Source organism: Opisthocomus hoazin, chromosome 12 (genome assembly GCF_030867145.1).
Source record: "Opisthocomus hoazin isolate bOpiHoa1 chromosome 12, bOpiHoa1.hap1, whole genome shotgun sequence".
In the NCBI taxonomy this organism is placed as follows: domain Eukaryota; kingdom Metazoa; phylum Chordata; class Aves; order Opisthocomiformes; family Opisthocomidae; genus Opisthocomus; species Opisthocomus hoazin.
Genome location: NC_134425.1, coordinates 7,853,184 through 7,872,849, shown reverse-complemented (window position 1 = coordinate 7,872,849; position 19,666 = coordinate 7,853,184). Strand labels below are relative to the sequence as shown.

The 19,666-nt window shown below is 40.4% G+C and overlaps 1 protein-coding gene across 1 annotated transcript in view; it reads right to left on the bottom strand.

The window, feature by feature from the left end:
• PKD1L3 (polycystin 1 like 3, transient receptor potential channel interacting) overlaps positions 1-19,666 on the bottom strand; it is a 46,758-nt gene that overhangs the window by 5,312 nt on the left and 21,780 nt on the right. Inside the window, 23 exon segments of the mRNA XM_075433418.1 lie at positions 155-315; positions 646-773; positions 1,678-1,811; positions 2,321-2,648; positions 3,490-3,675; positions 4,377-4,517; positions 5,930-6,026; positions 6,482-6,713; positions 7,488-7,716; positions 8,705-8,921; positions 9,462-9,688; positions 9,839-10,038; positions 10,557-10,703; positions 11,045-11,223; positions 11,439-11,540; positions 11,766-11,996; positions 12,433-12,626; positions 13,037-13,259; positions 13,929-14,063; positions 15,219-15,345; positions 16,143-16,267; positions 17,333-17,515; positions 18,894-19,019. Of these exon segments, the coding sequence (XP_075289533.1) occupies positions 155-315; positions 646-773; positions 1,678-1,811; positions 2,321-2,648; positions 3,490-3,675; positions 4,377-4,517; positions 5,930-6,026; positions 6,482-6,713; positions 7,488-7,716; positions 8,705-8,921; positions 9,462-9,688; positions 9,839-10,038; positions 10,557-10,703; positions 11,045-11,223; positions 11,439-11,540; positions 11,766-11,996; positions 12,433-12,626; positions 13,037-13,259; positions 13,929-14,063; positions 15,219-15,345; positions 16,143-16,267; positions 17,333-17,515; positions 18,894-19,019 (4,052 nt within the window).

Here is a 19,666-nt window from a genome sequence, read left to right as displayed (position 1 = left end):
CTAAGCCCTGAAATACTTAAATGGTTCATGAGTATAGCCATATAGGCTAGCATTATCTAGCACAGACAAACTGCTGTCTGGGAAGAGGAAAAACAGGTTTGTTTTGGCATGAGTAGCACCAACAAAGGATGCACCAACTAGCATTAGTACTTACTCCTCTTTGTGTTCCTGGTAGTATCTGATGTCTCGGGTCCCAAGGATTGTCCGCTTCACAAACACTGACAGAGCACTCCAGCTAATCAATATAATGGCCATCTCCAGGAGATTCCACTTGCTGTGGAAGTATCTCCATCTCAGAGTCTTCATCAGTTTTCCCTGTGAAAAGAGGGGTTTTACTGTTTCAGTCTCTGACTCTGTATCATACAATACACCTCTCCAGATTAGGGTTATTCCCTCGGCAATAAAACACATTGATAAAACTACATCTTGCACTAATTTCTCATTATCATTCTCAAAAGAAGCATTCCAGCCAAATATACTGTCACCTTCCATTATTTAATACAGATACAATATCTGATTCGATCTTCCATTGGTGCAAGTCAGCAGCAGTCTACTGAAATCAAGTACAGTCCTAAAGTGTTTGTAAGTGAAGTCAAAACCAGACACAAGGTGATGCTGTCAGCCAAACTTCCCATGGGGTCTCACCTGTACTATCATGTAGTACGCAATGAAGAGGAAATAAATAACTTCTGCTGCAACCACAAAGATGTGGAGGCTGTTGGTGTATGGGTAAAGCCGGACACTTTGCGGCTCTGCGCTTGTGAAGAAGGCCCCTAAAAACCAAACAGTGTTCACCTTAGTGCTCTATTAATTACATCTTTCTGGTTTCATTCAGACAATTTAGTTCATCAGTAAACTTCTGTACTCACATTCACATCAATGTGAGACTGAATACAGCTGTCAAATGAAGATTTAGACTTGATTAGGTGAGTAGCCTTGTAAGAGTCCTTTGAAATTTTCCTCGGATAGGCATTTCGGGCAGTCAGTGGCTTTTAGAGTGCTAGTGCTTTCTTGTATGATAGCATGATATTAAGCCCCGCAGGGCTGAATTTGCATGGGATATGTAGGAGGCAGACATGGAAATGTAAATCTGAACCTCATTCTAGAAAGAAAATGAGCTCAATTTTGTGGTCTGGTTTGGGCATTTTCCAATATTGGGACAGACCTGAGGGAGGCTACTGTTCAGATTAAATGTTTTCCTATGGCCTACAAACCAGAATCTAGTTTCACTATTTTATTTGTTGTATCCAGACTGTGTATTATATGATTACACAGCTATACGTTAGAAGTTTTCTGGAACAAAAAAACCCAGATCGTTATTTGTACTTTTTGTCTTAGTATTGTATTGATTAGCTGAAAAAATTAGGAAACATAATTTTTCTTGTTCCTGTTGTGTAAATTCTAGAGATGAAGTTACAGTACCATGTTTTCTTGATCAGCAGATGACCTCAGCGTAAGCAAACATAAGATATTCCTTTATGGTCTGTATTACTGTGATGCTACATTTTTCCTGAACAGCTTATAAATTTTGCATTGATTCTGTCATGATTAGATTTACTAAAACACTTCTGTTTACTCAATAAAAAACTAGGTAAACACTGACAGCACGTAAATCTACCCTCTGTAGGTGCATTGCTTGCTGTCGTCAGAAATGTGTAACTTCAAAAAGGTTCTCACCTAAAGCATTGGTTTCAAACATCAGGCTTACAATGCAGAACAGGTTCACATTGGCATTGTAGACTGTAAATTCGACAAACACTGCTCTTGTGAAGGTGTCTAGCCAGACATTGTTGAAAAGGTACTGGAGAATTCTGCCAAAAGATGTATAGCCAGTGATCTAACTCATACAGGAAAGAGACAGTACCACATGGAGGATAGGAGTGTCTGGATATTATCATAGAGAAAGAGTAAACCAGAGGTAATATGTTCAAGAGGACATCTGGTCTGTCAAGTCTGCGTATAGGGGATACTCGTACTCTTAGTCTAGATGGTAAGTTTCTTTTTGGCTCGTCTGGAGAAGCAGGTACCAGATATTGGCCAGTGCTAAACCTGAGATGCCTCAGGTATCTGATCATTTACTTCATACAGGTTAGGAGAAAAAGGTTCTAATTATGGATCCTGACTGTTACCTAGCATGGCGCAAGATGATAGCAACATAAACTACAATGATTGCACCACAGTAATATCTACAATATTCAGCACAACGCACAGCAGGAAAACTTGGGATGCAATCTGAAATGAATCTTAAATAGGGTAGAGGAAAGAGCATCATTGACACTACAGCAGTTACACTAATAATTTACAAGAATACGAGTGGTACCTGGAGGCATTCTTAGGATCAGTTCCCAGGTGAGTCACGTATCCCCCTCCCCGGTAGACGGCAAGTTTGCCCCAGCTGGGGTGCCCTCTCAGTTTGGACTGACTCTGGTACTGCCATGCGGAGCTCAAGTCAGAGGAGTTATCAAAGACTGAAGTATTCCAGTGTTCCCCATAAACTGATGTATCTTCTGTTTGTAGGGAATACGGAGCATGGCATTCCTGAATCACACGCTGGAATCTGGGAGAAATAGGGCAGGTGTCTCCTCTCACTCTTACTTGGCGAATTCGAGCACTACCCACCAGCTTGGAATTGCCATCTGTAATGAATCCTAAAGAGGAGATGGAAAAGAGCAGCACTGGCAATATGACAGAACTACTAATGATATTTCTTCATTTCATTTACGATTCATTGATGCATTAATATTTTGGTATAGATTCTTTTCTAAAAAAATACAGTAAGCAAAAGAGTCATTAAAATTAAGCCCTCATATTGATTTGAAATGAGTTCTTAGGTAGCATCCATCAATAACAGAGTTCAGTATCATTACCTGTCTGTATTTTATACAGAAGGAAACCAAGGTCTGGAGGAGAAAAGTGACCTGCTTCGAGTCACACAGCAGAGTATCTGCATGCAGTGTTCATTTGGTCACAGTTGGTCAGTGCCTGTTGTGTCCAATGAATAACTCTGCTAATGTATTTCAATTTTTACTCTTCAATGTGAGCTGGAAAATGGGTTGTATTTGTTACTGGATATGGCTAGATAGAAACAAGGTGATAGAGCATAATTAGGCTTCACATTGATCTAAGTCACGATGCAAAAAGAGCTCTCCTGAAGAAAAGCTTTATAGTGCCGCCTATCTGTTCTTTTTTTGAATTCTGGAAAGAAACTCGTGTGACACTGAGGCATGTATCTGAAAGTTTGGATGCAACATTACAGTGCAGAGGTTTTGGTTTATATTAAATATAAGAAAAATATCATTGCACATTAAACTCGGGGTCAAGCTGTGGGATTTTTTTATCCACTAATATTCATATTATAAGCATCCATACTAGCTTTATACACTCACGGTCTCTTTCTCCAGTCAAATATGCATGTGCAAGTTAGGGATATGCGTAAAAGACAATGTTTCAGAATCTGGCAAGATGAAGTGAAAGAATGTGACTCTGCACCTTTGTATGATCCGTAAAGATTTTTGACTAAGGTAGTGTTTGCCCAGACGAAAAAATCCTGATAACTGTGGACATCATGGAATCCATCTGTAAAACTGTTCTCAATGTGTTTGTTTAAGTAGTAGGAATTGGGATCTCTCTGCCCATAGGCAACCAGTAACAGCATCCATAAAAACCCCAGATAGGCTGGAAGAGGACAAAAGAGACAGCACATGTGAGCTCAGAATTAACACTGCTGTTCAAAATAGATTGCATGAATGACTACTGCTGTCATCATTTATTAGGTTAAGGAGATGCTTTGCTAGACTCTGACTGACCCATGCTAATGAATTTAAGCAAGCTACTTCAACGTGCTGCAGTTTTTAAGGATATCACATTGGGAATACGAGTAGCAGTCAAGAAAATAAGTGGGAAGCCTTGCTGAACACCAATAGTAATGTCAGCTCTAAATAAAAGGAGTAGTCTATCTTTGTTCTGGGTGAAGCTGAGGTAATTTTTTCCATTGGTTTTAGAGGAAGTAAAACTGGGGTATAAATCGTTATCTGTAGATACTATCTGCTTTTAGAAAGATGGCCTCCATCTGCTCTTTTGATTTCAACATCATTGAACTGTTGACTTCCTCCTTCTACCCTTTCTAACTTTTCTTTGACTTCTCATATGTCTGTAACATATTTCTTTACCATAAAATCAAGCCTTTTATTTCTAGCTAACATTCCCACCTTCTTTCAGCTCCAACTGCCACTGAACAGCCTGTCTCTACACTGTGATGGCTGGCAGAAAGCTAAAGATAAGCCAAAACTTTTTCACCCAAGAGAACATTTTCATTGATGTAAAAATACTTGTGAATACTACTGAATAAAACAAGATAATCTACATATGGATAATACCCAGGATTTCTCTGATGAGGGCAAATGCTTTCTGCTCCTTCATGCAGCTGATTTTCATTTTCTCCACATCAGCTGCAGGAGGTGGCCGGTAAATATTGTTTCTGCTGTCCCGTCGGGCTCCAAAGAGAGGGTTTGAATCATCTGTGAGTAAGAGCAGTAAACCCTGGAATTAGTCAACAGATCATATATGTCCTGCTTTTTTTTCTTTGGACATTATAGAGAAACATTCCTATTTAATACTTTCCATTAGGAAGACAGGGGATGTGATTTAAACAATGAGTGTAAGAAGGCAAACAGTGGGGAGGGAAGGAGCTCACAAACACAGTGTGTTAGGTTTAGGACCAGGTGTAGTTCAGGTGCCTCTCTCTAGGCTGGACGTCTTAGAAGGGGATGTATTCAGAGCCTGAGGCTAATCAGGGAGGAAGCCACAGATCAGGATTCTTTGCTGTGCTCTAGGACTTTGGTCTGCTAGTGTCACCTTTTTTTAGACATGATTGTGATTGCAGAAGCCACCGTTTGTTTTATGGGAGTAATACAGATAATGGTGGTTGTAGAAAAGTATGCAAACAGAACTTTCATAGAAGACTTAAAGGAGGTGGGAAATTTCCTTGAGAGAGAGTTTTGGATATGCTTGTCAGATAAAGATCTACCAGTCTAGATAAAGAGTGCATTTTGTGCTGGGTTGATGTGTTTATTTTCACTAGGTTGTAGAACAGTTACAGGTTTTGTTGCTAACCGTGCCGCAAATACTGAGATGTCTGCACAGAGCTAAAACAAGCCTTATATATCTGATTTTTTTTATGTGTGATGTGAGAGCTAAAATATTTAAGCATGGTTACTGCATACTAATAGCACTGATTCATGAATTTTGATTATAATGGCTTCAGTCGGTTTGCCACATCTTATTATTTTCCTTTCTAGATGTTCCTTGCATGTTGACAGACTGAAAGTGATAGACTATCCACTTGTAAAATTCTTGATCTACTATGAATCAATATAGGAGAATACATCTTTTTCCCTGACGTAGGCAAGCCAGGGGATGGAGGGAAGGAAGGAGTCAAATATCAGTATCTTGGCAGCAAGTAGGTCCTCCTGTAACAGGGGCAATCTTACAACAGGGCTAGAGGAGATTGTGCATGTATATGTATTTGCAGCTGTAAAAAGATGGGTGAAACGAGGGAGTGATATTCTTCTGATTCAGAACTTCTCTTATATCTTTTTGACCTTCTGGTCTCTTGCAGTAAGTGTTCTGCAAGACTTATCCAACGTGAACATACAGTGGTCTTTATATTTTCTCCAACTGGCACAAAATCAGTTATTTATGTTTGTTTCCACTTCCACCTTGGTCTTGGGAATGCTACTGGGTATGCACATAGTCACAGCGCCTGTGGATTTAGTGATTTCTGCTAGTCTTGTCAGCTAAAATTCAGGTACATGAAGATAAACATTGAAGTTCTCAGTTGAGCTGAGTCTCGTATTTGTGCAGAAAGCACTCCAAAAGCTTGAAGAACACTTCACTTACTTTAATAATTTCTCACTTCACAGGCAGTTACCTGGTGCAGATAAAGGCCCATCAATAGCTGTGCTTTCTTCATCCTCCTGTTCCACCTTCTTCAGAACCAGAGCAAAAAAAGCAGCAAATCCCAGCACCTGGAAAGAATTAGCTGTAGACTCACCATATGCCCATTTCATATAAAGAAGGTCAGGCTTTGACCTGAATCCCTTTGGATCCAGGCACTGCAGGAGAACAACTGTGCTTTGGCTTTGCTGAACTCATGCAGCTGAAGCTCAGAAACGAGAGAATACTGCACAGTGCTGGGGTCCATCCAGCTAAACTGGTTTTGCCACATGACACATGTTCCCTGGTCAGAAACCTCTTCACCTATTAAACTCTGACAAAACAAGGGAGATTAAACTAGTGGAGTTAATGTCAGCAAAAGGCAACAGAACTCTGTAAACCACCTGCTAGCTCTTGTTTTAAGGGCGAAGACTTCTCATTTTACATGTTAAGTGTTGTGGTTCTTTAGAACAAGTTACCTTGTCTTCCGGAAACGAGAGTAGAATGAGTTCATATTGGCCCGTGGTTGTATTTCTGAGGATCTCACCTTTAAGGGCTGTGTGATGAAAAGGCTTTCCAAAAAGGAGATGACCATGGAGATCAGCCACTTAATGGAGTTCTCCTTGCCATAATGCAGCCCATAGAGCATGGTAAAGAACCCAGATACACCACTGGTGGCTGCAACAAGGAACCAAGCAATGAACACAAACCACCAGGGCAGCCCTTTGGAAGAAGAACTTTTCTTGCCTTCACCGGAGAAGCTTGGAGTAAGGGACCACCTTGAGAGTCAATAAGAAAGGAAAAAAAAACCAGTCTGCAGTGGAACAGAAGCCAAAATCATAGTTTTCAGGTTCAGTGGGGATAGGCAATATCTTATGATTTACAGTCTCAATCAAAATATTCTAAATTCTTGTAACTAATACAGTTACATACCATATATGGATAGCAAAAAGTACAGTGAGCAAAAATGTGAGGAAGTGTGCAGAGGTCAGTTAAAATCAGAACAAATATGGGAAGCAGATTTACTCCTCAGTTCATGAATAATCAAACTCCAGTAGAAATATTGACAAATAGAACCATGAGTGCATTTTAGCTGCTGGATACCTCTCTTGTGATCACCATAAGAGCCAGAGAGGCAATTAGTGCTATTGTTCTCAATACTTCCAACTTAATTATCATATTTCACAGAAATATTTTGTCTGCTTATTAATTTTTCTTTATGCATGCATTTAAGAGACTTCTGAGACTTTGGAGCTTGGTGATTATCCCAGCCCTTTACTATCGTGTGGCATTGTATTGTAACATTCAGTTTTGGAGGCAAAAATGACACAAAGTGATGATCTGTCATTACTGCTTTTGTGTGCAGTTTGCTGTGCATTGGAATTTCCTTGTTGCTCCTACAATAGTATAATCATAAAACATGTTTCTACAGCTATAATAATGGTTATCTAGCACATATTAAGCAGTAATAATTTGGGCTCCATAATCCTGAACAGTTTTGATTTCATGACCTGAATTTACTTATACTGACAATGAGATGAGAACTAGATTACCTCTCACTGATGGATGCTGAGGAGCAGATCTGGTTCTCCAGGAGGTTTTTCATGTGTTGAACCTGACGAACAGCTTGTGTGTAACTCTGAGGCATCTGAAATTTATGGGGACCCAATAATTCCAGCTCCATCTCTACACGCTGGAGTTGCATGTACAAGCAGCGACTGTAATCACTGTATTTCAGTCGCTCACACATTCCCTTCTCTGGAGTTGGGCTTCTTGTTTTTTCTGCACATAAAGAATTTTTTTTTTATTTTTAAAGAAAATCAACATAGCTATCCCTAGAGTAAAATACTGTTCTGTATAAAGGTTAGCAGAACTGGAGCTCAAGCTTATGAATGTGACGAAGTGAAGAGTAACATTGGAGAGGACATGTAAAAGCAACTTTAGTGCTAGAGTTTTAATGCTGTCCTGCTGGAATGGGCTGGAATTGTTGCCAGGAGGCAACTTAGTAAGACAGAGATCCTAAAACCTTAGTAGAGAAGTCAGATAAGATTGCATGCTAATTTGTTCTTAGTTTACCTGTGCAATTAGTAGCTTGGTACACTCATTGGAAAAGCCAAATGCAAGTCTTAATGAATCAGTGGAATGGTTTACTGATATATTATTGTTTAATGGAAAATAAATGAATGCCTAAATTAAGAGTCAGACTGAAAGGAACAACAGCACAAGGCCAAGAAGGAAAAAAGGACAGGACAAAAAGACTGTGAAACAACTGGTATTTATGAGTCTTTATGCTATTAAATACTGATCCTGCTCCCAAGATAGGCTAATAGCTAACATTTAATTCTACAGCATAAAAAATAGAAATTTCACAGTGTCTTTACTCAGCTGGGCTCTCAGTGGTGCACAGTGAAAGGACAAGAGGCACAAATGAAAACATGAGAAATTCTGACTGAACATAAAGAAAAACTTCTGTATTGTGAGGGTGGTTGCACACAGGAACAGGTTGCTCAGAGCATTTGAGGAGTCTCCATTCCTGGAGATATTCAGCACCTGACTGGACGTGATCCTGGGCAACCTGCGCCAGCTGACCCTGCTCTGAGCAGGGTGGTGGACTAGGCAACCTCCAGAGATCCCTTCCAACCTCAACTATTCTGTGATTCTGTAATTGCCTTGGAGTCAGAATGTAAGAAGAACTTGGGTCATCACATCCAGCATTACCATCATTTTCACTACAAAGGTTTCAGTAGGCATGTCTCATTGTGTTGTTTACCTTGTATATCCATAGCACCTAATGTGACAATTATAGGGTCATCCTTCTTTTTGCTCTCATCGTAAAACTCCTGCCCAGCTTTGTTCTGCTGGCAGATGATGTCCTCAACCAATGCCAAAAGTGTGTTGATGTTAGTTGATTTTCCAAGATCTGATACTGAAGTGAGAGATGGAGCCTTCAGGGCTTTAAAGAGTGAGTTGGCAATTCTTCTTATATCCTAGAAAAGACAGCAGCAACACAGCAGTGACTCTGGCTGCGGTGACTTAAACTGAAGTGATGTGAAGGCGCGACTGGCTGGGAGCTGCACCAATTGCTGAGATCTCCAGAATGGATAAGGATAACATATCCTACAGTGCTGGATGTGGCAGGCAGGTTTCAATGAGTTCAGCAAGACAGCTTTCAGGATTCGGAAATACAGCTTACCTGCCTGAGGACCTAAGCTGAGAAAGACGGGATCTATGATACCTTTTATCTTCACTGTCTTGGTTAATGTTTGCTTTAACCCCTGAACACACTGATTTTGGTCACACATAATAATTGTGCAGGGCTGGGATGTACACAGGCAGATCTTAATGAAGTTGGGGATTCCATGTAGACGGGTGAGTGCTTTGCAGCAGTGCATAATTTGCCTTTGGCTTCAGTCAAGCTGAAGGTCCTCTGAGAGGGAAGATTTCTGCTGTTAAGGTGGGGATGTCGGGTAGGACATGGCAGCAGAGGGCAGTGCAGGACTCGCTGGGGAGCGGCCGCAGGGACTTGCCTTTGTCACAGCCTCTGGAGTGAGTGAGACAGGCTGGGTGACCTGTGGGGTGGGAGGTAGGCTTGGGGACACTCGACCGTTCTTTCCAGGCTTCTTCTCTCTCCCGTGCGTGGCTGGCCGGGATCGTATGTTCCTGAAGATCTGCACAATGAGCAGGTTGATGGGGAACATGAGGAGGGAGCTCTCAAAGCCAATCATCACTTCTTGCCATGTGAACTCGATCTTACCTGTCAAGGTCAAACAGAGGGAAGGAGTAAAAACAACCCCAGGAACCATCAGATCTCTCTCTTGTGAAAAAGCCCGTTTGTTCAACTGTCCTTCTTCTAGATTCTACTGTCCCTCTATTTCCCTGCCCAAGCGATGGTGAGGATTGTTACCCAGATCCATTTTCTGCTCAGCTGGATCCTTTGGCACTCCCCAGAACATGATGCTGGTCAGCATGGTGCAGAGAAGCAGTGAGAAGCAACATGACACACGCTGGGCTCGTGTGAAGGAGCTTCGTGGGGAGCGGCTGAAAACTGAGTACCAGATGTGCCCATCCTGGAAACCCTTGGAGGTCTTCATGAAAAACAGGTTGCTGGGAAGGAGGAGAGAGAAATCAGTTGGATACTTAGAAAGGAGAGGGAAGAATAAAACTATAGTTCAGGGTCCAAACCTGTTCATACTTGTAGTCACTATCAGAAGAACTAAAAACTATGAGAAATTGCCAAATATCATGGCCTGATTTGCATGGAATGGTCATAGCTACTTATGTCCTTTCCTTCTGGCCACACTATGGAAGGAAAGCTAGTTGTCAGCAGTTTCTGTATAAATTGTTAGGGAAATTACACATAAGAGAAGATAGGATGCTTGGATTTCTGTAGGTTTTGTCAGGCTATCCTTTAACACCAATTATTTCCAGTGTGGTATTACTGTTAGGGTAAGGATTAGACTTACTTAACCATCCTTTCTCTTTTCCTTGTTCGGAGACCTTTGAGGGCAATAGAAAGACCTCCTTTGTTTTCGTTTTTGTCTAGGGGGTTGATATTTTTGGCATAGTTGTTTTTCTAGACTGATTGCTATCAAGAGTAAAAAAGTCCATAAAATAGAAGGTACCTGAACTGCTTCAAGTCCTGTTCTGTAGCTACTGGGAACATTTTATCTAGGACACATTCTCCAATATCAACAGCTAGCCAAGAGTTACAGAGAAAGTACCATTTCTGATCCCATGCCAGATCATGGACCAATACTCGATTCACATACCTGTTGGCAAAGCATACAGAGCACATTCACATGTAACTGAGTGGTATGAAATTCAGGACTCGACAAAGTCTGGCCTTCAACTTCTTAGGTTGTGTCTGAACTGTAAGGCACAGAACACATCCCATCCTGTACTGGACACAGGATATGGGAAGCACTCCTGGTCCTGCAGGTTAGATTATGATTTGATCTATTCATCTACGAAAATGAGGAACTAACACTTCTTTCCTTTCTAGAACTATAGAAAGGATAATTTTCAAGTGCTAGAAAAGGAAAAATGTTACCATTATAAAAAAAAAAGTTTGTGGATCTTTACTTCCAAGAATGTCCAGATCTCCACTTACCAGGATGGACGGTCCCCTGAATTATCATGCCACAACCTAATGCTCTGCAGTTCCCCGAGAGGGAAGAAAGTACAGAGTAGGAAAACATCCACTCCTCCACGTTCAAAGACTGGTGTATCAGGATCAGTTAGATGGTGTGGCTCACTCTCTCCTTCCAGTCCATAGAGGGTGAGAGTCACCTGGAGAATAAGATAGCAAAATGAAGACTTGCACATCTTGATCCTCTGTAGGATTATTCCTCTGGCATACTCTTCCTGATTTCATCAAATCTAAGGACTTTCTGGCTTAGACGTTGTGTTTGAGCTGTCCTGTTTAATAGCTTCAGGTGCTCCATTATTTATCCAGTTCTTTAAATGAGTGCATAGACTGTCTTACCACACAGTGCCATTGATACCTGGGAGGTTGTGGCTGCCCCGCGGCGGTGTCCTGTAAAAACTGTCACAAGGTAACGATACTGAGCAAAGGGGTCATTGTCTTCCAGTACTGTGATTTTCACCTGCAGAGTGACACGATGCAAGCAGTATGTTAGCTGTTCTGTAAGTATGGGTTCCTTAAAGCAGTGGATAGGAGTTTGTAATCTTGTGAACAATGCATAGACTTACCAGTAAACAGACAGTTACAGGGAAGGGAGTAGGACAGGTTGAAGGCTTCCTATTATAACAGGCTAGGCAAAGCGGGAATTGGCCTAAATACATTCGGTCTTTATTAGCTGAAGACTTACTTTGGCATCATCCTGGATGTCTTTCCTTCGAGCCCAAATAACTACTAGCACGTATATCAGAAAGATGCATCCTACAGTTGTCACCACCACAGGGTTGTCCACAAATGTACCAAACAGCTGTGCAGTTTTGCTGACATCTATGGCATTGGGTATGACGAAGAAGGAGCTCCCGAAGAAGGTCAGATGGTTGCAGAGGCACTGTGTGCTTCTAGGGTTTGTTTTTGGTCCTACCTGAAAACCAGACAAATTTCCTGATAAAACATTTGCCTTCAAAGTATTAGATAACTTACAAGCAAATGAAAAGACAGTGCTGAGATTGGTAAGTTAGTGTGGAGAACTGCTGTACAGAAGAGAATTGTTCAAGTTCCAATAAGAAATATTAATTCTAATGTCTAGCCAGAAACAGGCATTATAATTTAATACAATACAGCCTAGTCAGAATAATTCCATTTCTTCTTATATAGAAGTCCATCCCAAGAAATTGAGGTGGAAATGTCATTTGAAGCTTAGTCCGGTATGACTAAACTTCTTCAGTTTATTGTAACACCTCAGAATGATCTTGTTTTACGGTGTGAGTTCAATGCTATCATTTTACTACAAGATGGTGGTTATAAGGGCTGGCTTTGAAGTGTATAGTAGAAACATTATTTTATTTTGCTCTACTTACATGACATCCATAGCTGTTCCAGTTCCGCTGGTGCTCATCCCAAAATACACAGCGGGATGCAAAGCAAGCGACAGCTATAGTTAGCCTGTCATAGACTGTGGAATCCATTCCCATATCTTGTAAAACCATGAAATAGTAGGTTCCCTCTCCAAAAATGAGTTCTTCTGGGCTAAGAACCCAGGTGTTTGTCTCACCTTGAACAAAAATATTTTAGTTTCAGTGTATGTATAGAAATGCTAATTCAGAAGTATGCAGCTGTGTTGCGTATAATCAAATAATCAAACTGAAGAAACAGGTATGAAATCATTCTTAGCAACTCATTGTTCAAAGCATCCCACTCTTTTCTTCCGTTAGTGAACACTGCTGGAGACTGTATACTAGGAACCCTGAAGCATGACAAACTGAAGCTCCTTTAAGAGATTTCTTTCCAGACAGACATCTGAACTCATGGTCAAGGCTCATTCTGCAAATACACATGTGCTGTGAAGTTGTGGATGAGCACTCTCCATACTGAGTGCCCTTAACTTGCCATGGGTGGTGAAAGTCTTTTGGTTACATAAGCCCAGTATGCACAAGTTCATGGGTCACTAACAAGTTGTCTTACCTCCAGTTTTCTTACAGAACAGATGATTTTTCATATCATAGTTAGTTTCATTTGGGTGATAACCGTACCCTAAGTAGAGTATTAGTGGAATGTCATGTTCAGATTCCAGGTGGATCACTATAGATGTGTTTTCTGAGGTGATATTGACTTGGAAAGTGCTAAAATTGCCCAAACTCAACAGAATCTTATCTTCCTGTGTTGCTGATAGCCTTGGTAACATTATCTGTTTTTAAATAGAAAGACATAGCTTTAAATACAGCAAAGCATCTTGTTTCTATTACCTGTAAGCACAATATAGCCACATGCTAGATGATATTTTTTCATAACATAGGGAAAGCATGTCCAGCAAAAATATTGGCTTCAAAGTGATTTTCTTGATACTGCCAGCTCACCTCTGAAAAGTTCATTTGAAGCCTATGTAAACTCATCACAAATTCTGTGATCCTTGATGCATTTCTGAACAAAGAGCTGAGATTATAACTGAAACACTGGCTACATGAAGTGCATATATGAACCATTGAGATGTCAGCTAGGAAGCCCAAACAGTAGTAATATGAACATAGAGTTGTGGGATGATGAAATCAGACATTACATTGTGTTTCAGGATGACTGTAATCTGGAGTCTTTTCCCACAACCATTAGCATTCTCGCATCTGTTTAAATGAAGAACGAGATACCTCTTTCTTGAGAAAAGACAGAAATATTTGTTATTTCATTCCTCATGACACAAATCCCTCCATCACAAATGCAGACACCGTGATCCCATTATATAATGTAGTGAACGCTACCACTATTTGCAGTCATCTCAGAAGATGATAACACAACTGACAGTTAGTTAATGAAGAAAGAAAAATGGGAAAAGAGGGAGAAGAATAGAAAATAGTGGATTTACCTCAATGTGTTCTTTGAGATTGCTAACTGGTATGATCAAGCCATCCAGACCAGTAAAAGTTAGACCTCCCACTGTTCCACTGATGTCAAAACTGGTGTCGCTGGAGAAAAAGGGATTCACGGCAAAGCTCACCATCTATTAGCAAGGCATTATCAGTCAGTTTTGAGCTATTGTCAATATTTCATTATAGTCACACCCTAAATTGCGAAATAATGAAAGCTGGAGCTCAGACCCAAACAGTACTCGACTTCAAAGAAGCCTGCATCCAGATATAGATAAGAAGCTGCCTTATCTCTATGGTGGGTCAAACACAAACCTTGAATGTGATTTTGATATGCAGACAACAACATCTATTGTTTCCATGCATTGTAACCCTTTTGCCTTTTAGACACCAGATATCAAAAGCCAACTGCATAAGCCTCTTTCAAAGGTACTCCACCAAACCTAGGCTGTGGCACCCCTCTTGGAATTAGGAACAAAAATCTATTTCTGTTATGACAGCAATGCACAAAAGAGTATGTCAGAGTTGTCAGTCCCATGAGAGGATTCAGAACCCTCTCCTAATGCTCAGGTAAGACAAAGGACGCGTTTCCACCAGTTTCAGTGGGCTCTGGACATTTTTTAGCACAGCTGCAAAAGACACATGAAAAAACCTATATATTTTGCAGTTATTATAGGCCTTTCCTGAGAGTGTCAAAGCAACCAAAGAAGCCTTTAGAAAAATCTATTATAAAAATATGACAATAATGTGCAATCTATTGTTCTGAGGGAAAAAATTCCATATCCTAATTCATACGAGGGATGTGTTATCATCAGGACATTCGCAGGTTCTTTGTCTCCTGCAGGATCCGAGTGTTTCAAACTCATTTATTTCTAGTTGGGATGAAACAGAACTGCTGCAGGTTGGTTTTAATGGTGATATGGACTCTGAGTTGTTGCATCCTCCTCAGAGCATTAGATGTAAACAGACAGCAAATACATTTATTGGTATTGATTCATTCTGTTGCCTTCTGTAGCCATAAAAGTATGAATCAGGAATGTGTCTGAGGGGCTGATGGGATGGGGAATTTAAACTTTCAGTCCTCCTTAGCTTGCTGAACTAACCTCATGCAATTAAGATAAGTGAAGGCTTCTTTGACCAAAAATATTTCAAATTATTGTCTTGGCATGACAGAAGGGATGACTTGCGTGCTTGTGTATTCATTGTAAAAGGAGAAAGGATTCTAAAACCACTACACCAAGAATGTAAGTTGTGTATCAAATTGAATCAGATAAAAGCTGTTTACTTGCCCTTATATCCACGGTTTCATCAGGAACTCCTGAAACACTGAGAGAGGAAGCAGGTGGGAGAGTAAAGCTGGCCGAGCTGGAACTGGAGATGTTAATGGATGTGCCATCCATGTTTTCTGCTTGTAATCTGTCCAGTTATGGTTGGACATAAGCAAAACAGAGAAAAAGAAAAAAAAAAAGGCACCAGAGAAGTCAATGACTTGGACTTCATGTCTAGAGAAAAAGCTTTCTCACTTCAGAAGTATAACTTATCTGGAAAACTATTTCTCACTCTCCCAGTAAATACTTTGTACATTATCTGTCCCTGACATAGTACTCCGCATAACACTATCATAGAATCATCAAAAAAGGGATGGAATTGGTGTATCTGGATAGGAAGCTGTACCCAGCTAGGTGTACTTATGTGAAAGGCAGACCTGGTTTCTGTGTGAACATGCCCTTGATTTGAATGCACAGTTAAATATGGATAAAAACCAGGCTCTTGGGGAACAGTTCAGGGGTGATGATAGGGAATGGAGAATACTTGATAGGCTGCTCATGATTATATTTGCTTCTGCCAAGCTGACTACAATTATATATAACATGTCACTGTTGGCAACTTGGAAAAGAAAAAAAAACGTAACTGGCAGGACATGAGTTTTCCACGTAATTTCAAAGGTAAGCGGCCACTGCCTCATGCAGGCAGTAGTTCTAAATTCTCTGTTGGTCAAAGAAGACACAGCATGAGAATTTTTAAGGAGGTGTTATTGAAGCGAATTGGAGTCCAAGCTGTTCTTACTCTCAGTAATGACAGCCTCATTGCACTGTCGAAGTTGTCATTACACTACAATATTTAGTTGGGTGGTTCCATTTAAGCACAATGTAATGAATGTATGGGGCAAATTTGATTATCAGAGCCTAGGTGGGAGACCCTGTTACTGTTACCTGTGTATATACATTGTGGCAGAAGGAGTGGTAAGGACTGTTGGCTCATCATCTGGTTCTTTCCCAAACAGAAGGGCACTTTGTAGATTTTCGACTGTGTCCAGGAGCTGGTGTGACACCGAACTCTGGAAAAGGATTAGAGGAGGAAACTTGCAACAGAGCTTCTCAGAATCAAGTTACATATTATTTGCTTTTACTTCCTTTTAGGAACAAATACTAATTTTCAGTGTCTTACAAAGCTGGCAAACTTGATGACGTGCTTCTTAATCTCAGAGAAACGTATTCTAATCAGCAACTCGAATTCTGTAATTGTCATTAAAACATTGCAGACAGCAAATAAATATATCTTACAGCTTTTACTTTTGTACTCTATTATTTATAACTTCTACACATTGAAGTTTGAAGCACTGCAAACATGACATCAATTTAATGCAATATACTCCTGCACTTCTGTGTGTTAATGCTCTTTAGCTGCACTCTTTAGTGTTTAGTTCCTTGCAAAAGCAAGACCTAATTAAGTACGAATTGTATGTTGTTAGTGTGTTATCCAGGGGGATTTCGAACAGTTCATAACCTTTTCTCTCAGGTTAGATTTATTTCATGCCCTACTCCCTTGCAGTGATGAAAGTTACAGTATGTTCAGCGCAGGAAGCACATGAAGGTGACTGTGACAATTTACATATAGATAGGAAGGGGTAGGACAAAATAAACATGTTGCATAATTCTGAATAGAAACTCTCAGTGGGCTTTCTGAAAAAGTGTAAGCAGAAACCAGAGCTGAATCCAGCTTTGAAGTAGTGGAGCCAATCGTGAATATTGAATACCTGTTGCTTCCTTGAATTATGGGGCAGAAGGAGGAGATAGAATAAAATCTGAAAAAAAATCTTAGTGTGCTTGTCATCCATTAGAGTTTGTACACTGGTGCTCTGTTCGCCAGTGCTCTGTCCTGTTCAGCTTTAAAATGTAAGAAATCTTAAGAGGCTTCTATCATCTCCATGAGCAGACCATTCAGTCTAACAGGTCTAACTGGGGAGAAGTATCCTTTGATATTCAAGTCCATCATGGTGTCACAAAGAACCCTACCCAATGCCAATTTAAAAGTGTGAGAGGCAGCAGAAGTCTTACAAACCTCCCAAAGCAAGCAGATGTTTACACATAGTCCACTACAAACTGGACCAAACCAAAATTACCTGTTCTGCCTCTGGCACTGAAGTGTTTGTAACCCTGATTTCTACAGAAGCTTTGAGGACATTGCTCACTGCATTAAATAGATAGTTGGCTGCATCTTTTAACTTCTGATCATCTTTGCTGTCCTCCGTGTTTACAGTGAGCAAGGAAGCACTGACATCCTTTAGAGTGTTGCTAGCTTCCACCTGCACAGGAAACAAAGGGAAAAGTTTATGTGTGTTGTTACTACAAATGACAGAGGTGCTACTTGTGTCATGTACTGAATATTGCAACAGAAGTAATCTCACGGGGCTATTGGTGTCGAACACTGTTTTTACTGTAATTGTGCTGAATTAATACCTCAAACACCAATAAAGATGATATACTAGATGGTATACTAACATGTAATACGGACCTGAAAAGTGCAACTTGCTTCTACAGCTTTAATCCATAAAAAAGATTAATAACATCTGAAGGAAGCTTGTGTGTCAAACGCTGAGCAAGGATAGAGCTTAGATGTACAGCAGTGTAGTAAATTAGGTTATACGTTCAGTGGTGTGTCCAAAAAATACCAATATTGTCAAGTGCATGTGCATTTCAATCTTCGTTTCCACAAACCCTATTGGATTACCAGCAAGTAATACCTTTGGCCTTCTGCTGTGCTAAGTGCCAAAGGAGACTGAGTTTTACAATTTCTATTTTGTGCCCAAATGCAGCCAGTGATTGCTTTGTGGTTGTGAAAGCACTGGCCAGCCTTTAGCCCAGGATGGGGAGGGAGCCAAGCAAATTCATTGCAAGCTTGGACATACCCATTCCCACAGTCTGCAACTGCTTAGCAGCCTTACTGTAGCGTGAGTGCTGAATCTGAGCTATGTCCTTGTCTTGCCAAAGTTAACCACATACTGCTGAAATGCTCCCAAGCCATTGTCTGGCTGCAACTGTGTAATACATCAGAGATCAGGACAGCGCCTTTTACTGCCAGTGTATTTGGGAAACTTCCCCAGTGACAGTTTGTTCCGTCCTCCCGTGTGTTCACTCCTTACACATAGATAGCATCATCTACTAATAATGTCATGTTGCCAGATAAGATTCAGGAAATACTTTTGTGAGGCCTATCTGAACATTTGTGCCCGGTTCCTCTGCGTGCTGCCTCAGTGACAGCTTGCCTATGTGCATTTTGTGACAGTGTGTGGATCAGGGACCAATGGCTCTGGGCAATTCTGGAAAAACTCTCCTGGGCAGTTTTTCTTCAGGATTCTAAGAGTGCTTTACAATATAAAATATGCATCTTAACACACCTCTGACTAAAAGTTAAAGTTTCCATCTTAAAGATTGATCGTAAAATGTAACTGGCCAGATGGTCATAGCCTGGATTGTAGTAGTTGCTGAGACAATGTCTGTGAGTCAAAATTTGTTTAAACAGCAAAATGTATTCCCTTCTGGTCAAAATACACATGCTGGTACAGTTGAAAAGATGGGTAAAGAACAGAGAACTGCAAGGCACTGAAACTCTTCCAAGGTCAGTCGGGTGCAATAGTGTCTATGCTGCTAGTGTGAGGGGATATAAAGCGAGTTGCTTCTTACCTGTGCTGAGACAGACAGCTCTTCACTCCTGTGAGTGATTTCTTTCAATACTTCTGACATCTTAAGAGCAGTCTGCACTGATGTTACGTTAACAGCAGAAAGAGTTGTCAGCATCAGCCCTCGGAGCTTGGGATGAAAAGGGATAATTAGGCTAAGGAATAAAATGCAAATTAGGACTGTGCAAGTAGTGCTGTGTATTGACAGCCAGGCTTGCTGTAAATTATGTGGTAGAGTAAGACTCCACAACAAGGACCATTTGAACTGATATTAGGTCTACTGACAAGATGCCACTTGCCCTAGTAACTGTATAATCATGAATTGTGTGTTACTTCCCAACACACAGAATTTATACACTTAACATCCATTAATAGCAAGGAGAGTTACTTGTGAGAATTTGTACTAATGTATGTGAATTACTGTATAAATGCCACTTCCAGAGAAAGCAGAGCCATGTATGATTGACGTTACTCAAACAATGAATCATAACTGAAGGATACATTGATTTCTCTAGATCTTTTCATCTGAGGCACTCAAAGCACTGTACCAATACAAGCTTATAACTGAAACATAAGCTGGTAGCTGAAAGGGAACAAACCAAAATTACCTGCCATCTAGTACTTTTTGGGAAAATTAGATAGGATATTTCTTCTGCAGGAGAGGCTATTTTATGAATATTGAAATTGTTTGTGGAAAATCAGGTTGATTTTAAGTTTAAAAAGACCATCCAAATTAGTTTAAGTTAATGTAATAACAATTGAGAAATAATTCTTTTA